General features: G+C 37.3%; 1 protein-coding gene across 1 annotated transcript in view; it reads left to right on the forward strand.

The window, feature by feature from the left end:
• Window positions 1-989: 989 nt before the first annotated feature.
• LOC113237204 (nuclear pore complex protein Nup154) overlaps window positions 990-13589 on the forward strand; it is a 19714-nt gene continuing 7114 nt past the window's right edge. The window contains exons 1-15 of the mRNA XM_026473543.1: window positions 990-1122; window positions 1275-1431; window positions 3394-3627; window positions 3830-4008; window positions 4145-4416; window positions 4768-4899; window positions 5308-5435; window positions 5575-5766; window positions 7684-7826; window positions 7986-8169; window positions 8748-9112; window positions 9729-9867; window positions 12066-12180; window positions 12326-12482; window positions 12565-12651. Coding sequence (XP_026329328.1) covers window positions 1039-1122; window positions 1275-1431; window positions 3394-3627; window positions 3830-4008; window positions 4145-4416; window positions 4768-4899; window positions 5308-5435; window positions 5575-5766; window positions 7684-7826; window positions 7986-8169; window positions 8748-9112; window positions 9729-9867; window positions 12066-12180; window positions 12326-12482; window positions 12565-12651 — 2568 coding nt within the window. The 5' untranslated portion in view covers window positions 990-1038. The remainder of the gene's footprint in view (window positions 1123-1274; window positions 1432-3393; window positions 3628-3829; window positions 4009-4144; window positions 4417-4767; window positions 4900-5307; window positions 5436-5574; window positions 5767-7683; window positions 7827-7985; window positions 8170-8747; window positions 9113-9728; window positions 9868-12065; window positions 12181-12325; window positions 12483-12564; window positions 12652-13589) is intronic.

Consider the following 13589-nt stretch of genomic DNA (forward strand, 5'->3'; position numbering starts at 1 on the left):
TTACATCGATGCAATCGCTCGTTTGTATCGATGCAGTCGTGTGTTTGCATCGATGCAATCGCTCGTTTGTATATCGCTGCAGTCGCTCGTTTGCATCGATGCAATCGCCTATAAATCGCAAATGTAGCATGCAAAGTCGCCTTAATTTTTTCTGTTAGGATTTTTGGCTTGGATACAAGTCCTTTGAGCCAGATTTTCATTTAGTTTTCGGGATCCTAATAAAATATTTTCTACTTTATAAAAATAACAATGATTCATGTTTTCATTTTCACATAATTAATTTATTTTATTTGCTAATAAAAGACGTTGAATTTTGAACATGGTTTAGTAAGTGTTTCTTTTTGTATGCTTCCAATTATCATTGGCCTTTTATGTTTTGTTCCTTCTTCCAGAAACTTTTCCATAATGTTTTTTTGTTTATATCATTACTTCTATCCAGTATAGTAGTATAGCAATCGGTAAATTGTACAATTTGTGTTCAAGATTCAACGTCTTTTATTAGTAAACAAAATAAGTGATTTATGTGAAAATAAAAACATGAATAATTTTTATTTTTACGTATGTACAACGCGCTCAACATAATCTTAATTGAAAATTTTAAATTTAAAAACTTTTAGCGTCCTTGTGGTCCTTTTCCACTTCAAATTCCCGCCAGTTATTTTTTTCTGGTGTGATTTATATACCTGCATATTGGTAGTGCTGCGTATCCAACCGACTAACTGTCGTCGTTCAACTTTGAAATCTCTTTATCATTTATTTTGTCTGACTAATTATTATTAACAGTTTAAATACATTTGTTAATATTAATAATAATAATGCTATAGTTTGTTTTTAACATTTATACTTAAAAATCTAAAGTAAGTTAAATTATGAAATGTAATTGTGACATTTACTTTTAAAACCAATTCATAACCTAAAAATATAGCTAATAAGTGGTTTGTAACACATAAATTTTAGGTTTCCTTTTAATTTGGAAATGTTCAGATGCCCAGTGTCATTAGCAGTGTTGAGAGAACGCGGCCAGTGGAAGGCAGCACAATGCAACTAGAATGTTTGGAATTTGCTGGATGCAATTTGGACCGGTACATTAGTGAAGATAACTCGCTCCCTTCGTTTTTGGAGGTAATTAGGACGATGCAAGTCGCCCTTGCTCTTCTTATTCGCAGTATGTGGCCCAGATATCGTTCTTGTCTAGTGTTGTATTTTTGCATTTACATTCTACATAATTTATTTTCACAATACGATTCTTTTACACAATTGAATAAATGTTGTAGGTAACTGGCATAGCGACGCAACGAAGTCCAACATGCAGCGGCCTCAACGCAGGGGACTACAGCAACTTGGCTGTATTGCTAGGTCACCCAAACTTGTCCCAGCTAAAAGTCATCAACAAAGTTCCACTACCACCTGAAATTATGGAACACTTTGCTCGTATCCTTTTTTCTATAAGCAGTTCACTTACAGCAATCTTTTGTTGTGGTTAAAGTGTTAATGTGTTTTTACATCAACAAATACTGGCTTGCACGATGTCATAGATGAAATTCTCAGTGCTCGAGATTTGACCAGTGGTAAAGCTCTGGTACTTTGGACTTTTGCAGAGCCTTCAGTTCCATTAATATTCCTCTGGTTATTTCAAAACTAAAATACTGCAGTTGTGATTTTCACACAAGTCAAATTGTCTAAACCTGATGGCACTTTCCCAATGTCAGATCAAAGTGCTATTAACAGTGGTGTGCCACAAGGCTCTATACTGGGACCGTTTGTGGTTTGCTCTGATATCACTTGGCTGCATCAAATGATTTATTGGCAGGTAAATATCAAGGCAAATATCGCCTTTATGCCGACTACTTGCAGTTATATTTGTCTTTTTAGTCTGACGAAAGCATTGAAAATACAAATTTTGCCTGTTCTTCATTGACCTACCAACGAATGGATGTCAGGTCTAATAAAATCCATGAAAAAAAGTCCAAAGTTAAGCTATACAAATGTAGTGACATGTTACGAAATATAAAAAACTAAAACATTTCATTTAAATTGTAATGTCATTGCAGTACTGCCAAATTTTGCATGCAACAATTTAGGGGCCTATAAACACCATATTCAGCTTCTACTGGAAACTTAATAAAATGCCCCATATTTAGCTTCACCTGAAAATTACTTGGACACAAGAGTAGTGGAGTAACCTTTATCGTGAATATCAATTAATTTTTATATATATTATTATGTCAAATTTTGTACAAATTCACTTAAAGATATAATAAAGAGTTGGGCAGATAAGTACACACAAATATTACTACAAATGTGAAAATAAGCATGTACAATAAGAAATGTGTCAATATTCCACCTAAACGTAATTCCGAAAACCGATTTAAAATCAAAATTAGCTTTTGTTTTGTAATCTTCCTAAAAAAATACATTTCACATTATGCAAATTTTGAGCTAAAGTTACTTCGGGCAAAAGTATTTTCTGACTTCTGATAGGCAATCCCAAGCCGTAAAACGAATACAACAATATTTTGCTAGTTATTGCTACCATTTAATAAAAAAATCATTTTATAAATAACTTTAAACTCAAAGCGACTCTATAGTTTCTTTGTTCTAAATATTTCAATCGCTTGTGGTTCGAACAATAATTGAAAATAACCAACAAGTTTATATAAGCTTCTTGAAACTGACTTAATGGGTCTCTATCCATCTTCAGTGCATGCAATGTGTAGAAAAAGGACAGTTAGCTATTTGATTATTTTGTGTCCTTTTGTAATTTTGTATTTACGATTCAATTATATTTATAAATTAAATACTAAAAAACTGTACAAAGTAACACTTAAATGAGAACTATGATAACACAATATATTTGTTTTGTGAAAATATGATACAAAATCCTGTTTTTACACTTTACTGTAGTAATTTTTACAAGTTATTATTATTATTGGTACTGCATGTCAGTCGAACTAATGAAGACTGTTACGCGATCGACGCTCTGTGTGCGATTTTAACGCCCTGTAGGTGTGGACACTTTTTAGCGCGAATCCGACGTCCATTTATTGGTAGGTCAATGCTGTTCTTTCTGTTCAAAGTACTAGGTTTTCTTTATGATGCTAAGAAGAGAAGTTCTAAGTTACAACAGCTTTAAATCACAAAGATCTGAGGGGCAGTGCCACTGCGAACATCACCCTGAGACATGTTGACAAGTCTCATGTGCCCGTAATTTCACCAGAGTCCTTACTCTTCAAAACCAGAATGCAGTAATTAATACTCAGTAATGTGGCAGTACTTCCCTACACAAACTCTTTCACAAGGAGCTCTACTGCTACTACCTTGCCTGTGTAAGGTTCCTAAATAGTGTAGCATTTTAACCTTCACATGTCAATTGTTTTCTTAAAATTGTAACAGATATGCAATGTCACTGTTTAATGGGGGTGTTTCCAGAAATAAGTAGGGTGTGGCTTGCAATAGATAGCAATATCTATGTCTGGGCATTCGAACATGGCAGTGATGTCGCCTACTTTGATGGTCTAGGAGAGACTATAGTTAGTGTTGGCTTGGTGAAACCGAAGCCAGGTGTTTTTCAGAGCTTTGTTAGGTACCTGCTGGTATTAACCACAACTGTGGAAATAGTAGTCTTAGGTGAGTAGTAGTTTGAATTCGTTAATTTTGTTTTTTAATTTTTACAATTAAAGGAATAAATAAAATTTGTTTTGTTGTATTCTTATGAATAGACCAGTCATCAAAGTATGAAGTTAATTATGTCTGTACCATGCCTCTTTAATATTCTATTATGATTAAATAAGTTTGTAATAAGGTAAGCCCTGTCCTTGGCACTTTATAGGAGTAACATTTTCGAGCAGTAAAACTGATAGGGGAGAGTTGGAAGAGATCCACCTAGTGCCAGAGCCAGTGTTTGTCTTACCTACTGACGGAGTATCAATGATGTCTGTTAAGTCTACAGCACAAGGACGGATATTCTTGGGCGGCAAGGATGGATGTCTTTATGAAATTACATATCAGGTAAGGTGAACTTTGAACAATATTTTACTAAAACTTTTTTTCGCAACACAGGTTGCCTATGAAGTTTTTGTTACTTGTGTACATTATAACTTAGTTATAAATTTAATTTACAGCTACTCGTTACGCTTTATTTCAGGCACAATTGGGATGGTTTGGAAAACATTGTAAAAAAGTAAATCATTCAACCAGTGCATTATCATTTCTAGTCCCTTCATTCCTTAATGCCGCCTTGTATGATGAAGATGCCATAGTAAAAATAGAGGTGGACAACTCTAGGAATATTTTGTACACATTGAGTGAGAAAGGGTGTATAGAAGTGTTTGATTTAGGTAACAACGGTGATAGTATACGAAAGATTGTGAGACTTACACAGGGAAATATTGTTTCTTCAGCTGTGGACATTGTTAAGTAAGTAGTACTTACTCATTATGTATGTCAATTTATATTTGCGTAATAATGAAATATAAGTAGGCAAGCCATGTTTGCTATGGGATACTATTTTCATGTACAAAAACAGAATATTGTTTTTCTACATGAAAATAGGTTCAAATATAATTATGTGCTTTAGTATCATTTAAGTAATAATGTAGAAAAATTATTTAATGTGGGTTACACTACCATTATGCTGATAGCCTCAATTATGAGTTAGTACATTCGAGATTTTTTTTTTAATTGGCACACAAATATTATAATGATTATTTTTAAGTATGTATGTATGTTATATTTATTATGCTTACAAATAATCTTGTTATGTTGCAGAACCTTAGAAGCATATAATTTCAAACCAGTTGTAGCAATATCTGCAGTTGATGAATCAGAATCTGAACATTTAAACCTTGTAGCTGTGACACAGACTGGTGCCAGACTGTATTTCAGCACTGGAAGTGGGGAGTAAGTAACATTTCTTATTCCATATGTGGGAGCAAACAAAGCAAGCCACAATTAGTTTTTAGTTTAACCTAGATATTATATTAGATATAGATATCATATTAGATGCTCTCATGATGAACAGAAATAATTGTATTAGAATGTAAATGCAGCACTACTTTATTTGCTATCGGATTTTGTGATGCTGTTTGTCCTTTATTAAAATGTTCGTTTCAGCTTTGTGGGGAGGTTTATGAAATACCAAACTATTGTTAGTTATGTTTAATAAATAAACGCTTTTAAGCTTTGAACGTACATAAGCTCACGCCCTTGTCCCACATAAGGAGTAGGCGGAGACCACGGAACGCCGCCTTGCTATATCCTGAAAGGTTTTTCAAAACATTTACTTAGTTTATTATGCCACCTTTTCAGTGCGAACCCAGGTGCGTTACAGCGGCCGCAGTACCTCACGTTATTGCACGTGCGGCTGCCCCCTGGCTTCACATCCAATGCGTCAGTGCTGAAGCCAAAGCAGGTGCACAGTGCTGTCTATGAAAATGGTATGTTTTACTTAGAATTTCAGGGATTGCGATAGCATAACTTCGAAAGACGCTTTTCCACAAAGTGGTGACATTGAGGTCCGTTGTTATCTGCCTATGAAATTATAATAGAAATAGCATGGTATTTTTTTTCTGCTAGATTCGCTGCTAATGGTGTGCTCTGGAAGCGGTGGAGAAGCAGAGACTCTCTGGTGCCTGTCACGCGTGATGCCCGGCCCAGGATTTAGCGAAGCGCACACATTACTTACGTTAGACGGGCCAGCGTGGGCGCTTACCTCGTTACCACAGAACCACAGCTCTCGGTTATCTTCACTTCTACTATATAAAAGAGGTCAGTTACTTTAAATTTAAAGTCGGTACTGTATTACGAGGAACACTGCCATTTATGATGCTGTTGATTGCAGGTATCTAATTTAATCGATTTCAAGTGTTCCATTGTTCATATTATGATACTGTCATCGAGTATATAACCAGAAATAGAGACAAAATGTCATTTGTTTGAAAACTATTCTTCCATATCATTACCGGGACAACTGCGCTCCGATTGGCCAGCCCGAAATCGAAACAATTCACGGGTATCGTCAATTGTTTGACTTCAAATCGACCTGTTTGATTTGAGCTTTGCTATAATTGAAAAATTACATATTTAATTACCAATGAAATGTCATTCTGTTTGTTTTGTAATTAGATGTTTTGCTATTTTTCCCACACCACCAAATGGAACAGCCCCCCATATTCAGATATTATTTTTATTACAATAAATACAGAATATTTTTGGAATATACGGAGACGTACACACAGATCAGTTGGCGCAGTAATATATCAGCTTTCTAATTTGTGATTTCAGTGCAAACGAGAGTTGATACTTAAAAATGATATAAGGTCCCTTTGCCAGGGTTGGATGGTCCGTATTTCGTCTCTATTTCTCGTTATATACCGTTGACGCCGGCAAAAATCATTTGACTTCACAGTGGCTAAGTCGCTACAAATCGCACACACTCAACATAGCCCCGCACTAGGGAAACCCTGTATCGCGGGTGCCATGGACACACACATAGACAACCACAAATTACACCCAAACTCACGAGAGAAATAAATGTACGCCATACAAATATTTCTCCCGGACCGGGATCGAGCCTGGGACCTCTGCGTGGTAGTCGTTGTGGTAGTCATGGTAACCGTTCGGCCACGGAGGCAGTTATGGTCGAAGTTCGACTTGTAATATTTTAGGATGTTTTCATGTTCACACAACTTAATACAGTAATTTTTTTGCATTACTTATTGTTATTATTACAACTCTGGTCACTTAGGTCGAAAACCACACGGCTGTTACGATATCATAACTTAGTAACAATCAAACAATCAATAATAATTATTGTTATTGTCCTTGTATCAATAATAATAACATACTAGTGGACTATTTTCACATAAAACAGATGAATATCATGGTAGTAAAAATATGCTAATAAATATGGAATATATTTTTAAATTCCAGTTTTTAATAAATGAATAAATAATACCAACTTTTATATTTTTGGAAAAAAGTGAAAGAGAACATAAAACAGTCAGTCTGCGTGCGTTAGAAAAAGATAGATCAGATAGATGATGGTGATGTCATCATCAACGCATTATATGTCCCACTGCGGAGCACGGGTCTCTTCTAATGCTTCGCCTTTAGTCTGCCACGGATTATTAATTCGAAGGCGTTCTAGGATAGTGGCCTATTTCGAAGCACCGAATTCATCAGAAAGATGTTTAAAATAAATTGAGACGTGTCTGGCACGCAAAGTTGACGAATCAAAGACAATCACCATGTTGTCATTCACTATAAAATTAAATATTTTGTCACAGAAATCTAACTGCCTCTGTTTATGAACTTCTGTGGTCAGTGCATTAAATAAGTCTCAGTAATAATTAAAAAAGGAACTATTTTGGATTGGTCCACCATTCTTGAAAAGCAGCGAACTGTATTTTGTACAACAAATTTCAAATGTTTTAACATTATATTGATTTGCAATTTAATTTAGCTATGCTTTACGAAGTTGCAAAATTCTACCATTGTTCGTTTTTAATGGTAGGTACGTAGGTACTGATAACTATGAATAACTCATGACGGTTCAACTTCTGAACAACAGCGTTGCCTGCTACTTAGGCTTAAAATATTAGCTTGTTTGCAATAATGTATTTCCAGTCCTAGGCACTACACTAGCAACCCTATTTACACAAGTAACTATTCTCCAATAAACAGGAGTGTGGTCGGTGTCGCGGTGGGCGGTGGTGACGGGGGCAGGAGCTGCTATATTGGAAGCCGGAGCGGCACCTGATCTTTTGCGCACTCTATTACGTGACTGCAGAGGACCTGACGCGCAGTCCGTTAAAGATTTTTTCCAGGTAGTATCAGAAGTAAAATACTGTTAAATTGATTCCTGTTGTTCAACAAGCATGATCTTCTGAGAATATTACACCTTCAAAGTTTTATTGAGAACAATAAAAGGTACATAAACTGTCTTAATTGTTCTTATGTAGTATCGTTTTATTCCCCCCTTGCAGTTACACAACTTGGACCAAGCATGCGCGTGCGCCTTATACCTAGCATGCGAAGACACGAACTCCGGCGACCTGTCGATTAGTGAGTGGGCTACTCGTGCCTTCTATCTTTACGGCAGTCAAGCCCAGAATACAGCCCAGCAAAATTACTCACAGAATCCGACCGCACAAGTGGCATCTACCATAAGTATGTGTTTCATTATTTTTATATTGAGGCTATAATATGGTTTGGACGGATATCTGCAATAGCAATATATAAATATAGGAAATTAAACTATTTTTTCAGATCTAAATCGTGTTTCTTTGTTTTTTTTCAAACAAAACAAAGTTTCCTGCCCAGTAAAAGGTCCCAAGGCCACGGCTAACTGCCTAAATAACAAATACGCGATTTAAATCCGAAAATCATTTCCTAAGGGTCATCGCGAAAAACTAAGAACTCAAAATATATAAATAGTTTGGCAAGGTATTCTGTGCTAACTTGTTATAAATTGTCACATAACTTATGCTTGCAAAGTGGCAAACCCAAAATTTATTTAGATCACTGAGTCACATTAACCTTCCACACACATATACAATATCTGTAACTCGTTAAGGTCCTTGTAATTAATAGCTGTAATAGCAATAATAATATAATGTACATGTAAAATTATTAATGTATTTTAATATAAGATATATTTTCCTTGCGCAGAGAAAGTGAACGATTATTTTGTTTTTTATTTTATTTAATAGCTACCAACTTAATTAGAAATTATTTTTATTTTTCAGATTCTCCTAAATTCTCACCGCGTCAAATGTCAACGCCAATGATTATGAGAGGACCACAGGGCCAAATCCAGCCAAGCAAACAGAACCAATCTTACCAACAGGGGCCAATGAACCAGTCCTACCCTGGTTCACCGAGCCTGTCCATGTCTAGTCCGTTTCAGCAACCTATGACTAGCCCTGCTCCTTTCAACCAGTCTTCTTTTATGGGGAATGTAACGCACCAACAAAGAGATCTAAACTTTTCGGCTCAATTAGAATATAGCCCAAAACATAATGGTCTTTATATCTATGTGGGACGAATACTAGCACCCATATGGAATTTAAGATGTGTGGCTACATCAATGACACCAGATAAGAAGGAATTCGTAAGTGCACTTATTTATCAGTTTTGTTTTGAAATGCAGTGTTTGCTAGCTTGTATGTATTTTCAATAGTATATTAATACTCTAATCCGAAACATTCACACGAAAGGTGTTTTAGATTAGCTTTAAAAAGTAGTAAGCATTTTAGACTTGTACAGAATCAGTAACACAGCGCACAGCATAGACAGTCGGTACTGACTGCGTACAATCCTTTATGTGACACATTGTACAATGCAGTGTCCTTGGTGTTATATGAAGTGCTAGAGTTTTCAATATTTTTTTTATAATACCAAGTCACGGGACGAACAAGTCGTGCGCCTGGTGGTATGCGACACGCCTATCCATAACAGTTGCAGTGCCACTTAGTGCTTTAAATCGCAAATATCTCAGGGGCACTGCGACTGCGCCCGTCACCCTGAGACATAAGTTGACAAGTCCCATATGCCTGTAATTTCACCAGCACTTCTTACCCTTGGCGGCAGAAATAGGTAAGGTGGTAGTACGTTCCTGAACGAACTCTTTCACAAGGCGCTCTATTGCTACTTAAATAAATATTTTAGACGTTATGCACCTACGATAAAAAGTAAGTACTTAAATAATTTAAAAATGAATACTTCAGATGGTGAGCCGTGTGACGGGCGAAGACTGTGCGTACATAGTGCAGCGATTGCAGCGTGTAGCAGCGTTTACACAGCGCATCGGTGCGCCTCCACATACTGACGAACATGCTTCTCTACAAGCATTGAAACTTTTCATAAGTATGATTGTTTTTTTATGAAATTCTGTACTAGTTTAAATACTGCCAGGAACAGCGATTTGTGTGCGTCTCCTTTGCAAAGATTAATGAAAATTGGGACACCAGGATTGTAAGCTACTGGCTACAGTCATTAATATATTGTACTGTAGTGTATGTATACTATAATGTACTATAGCCAAGCTTGAGGGAAACAAACGTGTGTGTTATCATTGGTGTGTAATCGACGATACAAACGGTAGTACATTGTACTGAGCCCGATATAGGGAGGCCCTTTGTGACTCAATAATCCTGTGTGTAAGGGCGCTCCCTCATCGAGAACATTCGCCTGTGATGTAACATTCAAGATTCGTTTGCGAGAATTACATTACTAACTACCTCCCTCACCGTCGAACGTTCGTCTGCGAACATTCGTTTTTGAGTATTACATTACAAACTACCTCCTTCACCGGCGAGCATTCGCCTGTAATGTAACATGCAAGATTCGATTAGGCTGCGATTCCACCAGAGATGTGCGAGGTAGCGAGCCCGCGAGTGCCCGCGAGAGACCACGAGTGCCCCTAAGAGCCCGCGTGTGCCTTTGAGTGCCCGCGAGAGCCAGGTGCGCCCGCGAGAGCCAGGAGTACCCGCGATTGCTTTTGAATGCCAGCGCGTGCCTTTGAATGCCCTTGAGTGCGTTTGAGTGTCTTGAGTGCCTTTGAGTACATTTTATTGCCCGCGAGTGGCTTTGAGTACCTTTCAGTGCCTTTGAATACGTTTTAGTGCCTTTGAGCGTCTTGAGTGCCTTTTAGTGCACGCGAGTAGCTTTGAGTTACTGGGTGCGTTTGAGTGCCTTTGAGTGTCTTGAGTGCCTTTTAGTATCCGCGAGTGTCTTTGAGTCATTTTGAGAGCCTTTGTGTGTCTTGAGTGCGTTTGAATGCCTTTGAGTGACTTTGAGTGCATTTTAGTTCCTTTGAGTGCATTGACTCAAAGGCACTCAAAAGAACTTAAGGCACTGACAGGACCTCAAAGGCACCAAATGGCACTAGCAGGCACTCAAATTCGCTCAAGGGCACTAAAATCACTGAAAGGCACTCGATGGCACTCGCGGGCACTAAAAGGCACTCAAAGGAACTCACGGTCACTCAAAGGCACTCAGAGTCGTATTCCAGAACTCTACTCAATGCTCAAGTCAGGATTTGAGTATGATTTAAAGCACTAGAAATTATACTCAAGTCTTTGCGTTTAGGGTCGTATTTCCAGTGCTTGAAATCATATTCAAATCCTGACTTGAGCAATGAGTAGAGTTCTGGGATACGACCCTCAAAGGCTGTTAAACCTTGGTACGAGGAAATGAAAACGCAGCTGTGGCTTGTGTGTTGATCGTGTTGAGATGATGGATAAGAGAGAGCACTGGATTTACAATTTTGCTTATGTACTACAACCAGGCGCCCTCTGGCGCCTTGGATCTACATTATTATAGATTATTTGACTAGCGCCATCTAGCGCGCGGCCACAGAACTGGGTGGTTGTCTAGTTTACTAGGCAACTGACGTAGGACACCGCGACACAGTGCAGAGGCTCGCTAGGTGTCGCTGCTAACAAAGGCACTCGCGGGCACTAAAAGGCACTCGTTTGCACTCAAAGGCCCTCACAGGCACCTAAGTAAACACTTTAAAACATTTCCACTACACCTGGTGGAGTCGCAAAATCTGAACAGATTGTTACATTACAGGCGAATGCTCCCGGTGAAGGAGGCTACAGAATGTTACAAGTGTTGCGCAGCGGATGCTCGGCTCACCTCCCTTACCGCCTGTAACGCTTGCTTTTGAACGTTACATTACAAGAGCGTGTTCGCGGTGAAGGAGCGCCCTAACAGATATTTCAATGTGTCTTGAATCCAAGGATAGTAAACATTGTTATGTAATTAAGGTTGAAAACTGATGTAACAGAGCCTGTAATATTTCTTTCGCTTGACGTCAGTAGCATTTTTTTTTATTAAACAGCACAACTGGTTGATTCTTTGGGAGACAATACTAATAAGCCGACTCTTGTATCGTATATTTTAATAATAATAGTACTTTGTAAGTGGCAAAGTGGGTAAGGTGGCGGTGTTTGTAAATAAATAAATAAATAAATATTATTTCTTTGTGAGGAAGAATACGCAATCCCTTTAAAAAAGGAGTTTGTCTAAGATAAGCAATAACAAACCTAACATTTCAGCATTGGCCATCGAAATGTTAAGTCTCTGGAAAGTGCTGTCGGAGCACCAGTTCCACGTCGTTGCCGCCAGTTTACCACCAGAGCAGCAGAATGCGTTACAAGCCGCTAGTTTCAGGTATAAAACTACCACTGCAACAGTCCATTATAATTGGTTGTATAATAAGTGTATATTATAAGAAAAGTGCTTTTGTGCGATTTTAGAGAGGTCGTTCATCTGGTAATAGTTATGTTGAACACTATAAAGATTTACAAATCTGCAGAGAGTTGCTGGTTGGGGGACAAGAAGTGGCATGCTTACTCCTTGGATCATTAGTTGCTGGTTATCTTCGCGACAACGCCTCTGTCGACGGTATTTCACAGAAATTAAGACAATTATGTCCCACACTGTATAGGCAAGAAGATGCAACGTGTTCCAAAGTAAGGGTTTGGTATTGTATTTACTTTTACGTTATGTTTATATAAATGGAAAGAATATAAAGTTATTGTATTTACTTTATAGGCTAACGAATTACTTATGTTCGCAAGACAACAGAAAAATCCGACCGAACGAGAGGAAATGCTTCAACATGCGTTGAAACTATGCGTGGTAAGAAAACCAAACTGTTATTGTCTTTAAAATACACTCTAATAATTTATTTTGTAACCTACTATAAAAAAAGAGGAGGCTCAATTCGATTGCTTTTTTGTGACTAATCGCATATAAATGCGATTACTCAAGACTTTTGTGGTCACGTTCAAATTTGAATAAAATATTCCATCTCTAAGGGTGGCAAATTAGGGGATGAATCCGGTTTATTGGATTTCACCGTTTCCGTTAATCGATTGCAATAATAATACTTGCTAAGAAAACTATTGAGGTCGGTTTTTTTCAATTAACTGTTTTTGTAGATTTAGAAAAATGGATGTTTTCTCGGCGACGATCGCAGAGCGTGAAAGGCCTTTCAAACCTTTCAAAAGGAACCCTTGTAGTAACAAAACTAAAATAATAATATAACAGTAACATAATGTACAAGGAACACATACACAGTATTCGTTTATTTTAAGTTCTTTTATTTCGCGACACACACGTCCATCACTCATCTTCGCTCAGTGCTCACTGAAAACCAGCGCCACAGTCAATTATGCTGTGGCTTATGTGTATTATGCTGCTGCTATTCTGTGGATTATGCTGAAAAAAGTCCTCTTGCGTACGCCACAACCGCACAAATGACAGTACAAAATTTGTAGTCGTTATACAGTGAGTTGATTTGCATTCTCGCCATATTTAAAAAAATAATAATAGAAATAATGCTAAATCATCTAAAAATATTAAAAAATATATTCTGTTTAATATTTGTATCTTGTAAAGTTTTGCAAAATCGTCCATAAATCGTATGCACCGCGCGAGGGCAGTGACCTCGCCACCCGCTTCACCGAGCGATACGTAATCTTTCTCGGTCGCTTGTTTACCAATTTTTTAAATTATGATTATGTATTAGTATTGTTATAATTATCTATTAATTAAATAAAATCTATTATTAAATA

The sequence above is a fragment of the Hyposmocoma kahamanoa genome, unplaced genomic scaffold, assembly GCF_003589595.1.
Source record: "Hyposmocoma kahamanoa isolate Upper Pololo Valley unplaced genomic scaffold, ASM358959v1 93, whole genome shotgun sequence".
NCBI lineage: Eukaryota > Metazoa > Arthropoda > Insecta > Lepidoptera > Cosmopterigidae > Hyposmocoma > Hyposmocoma kahamanoa.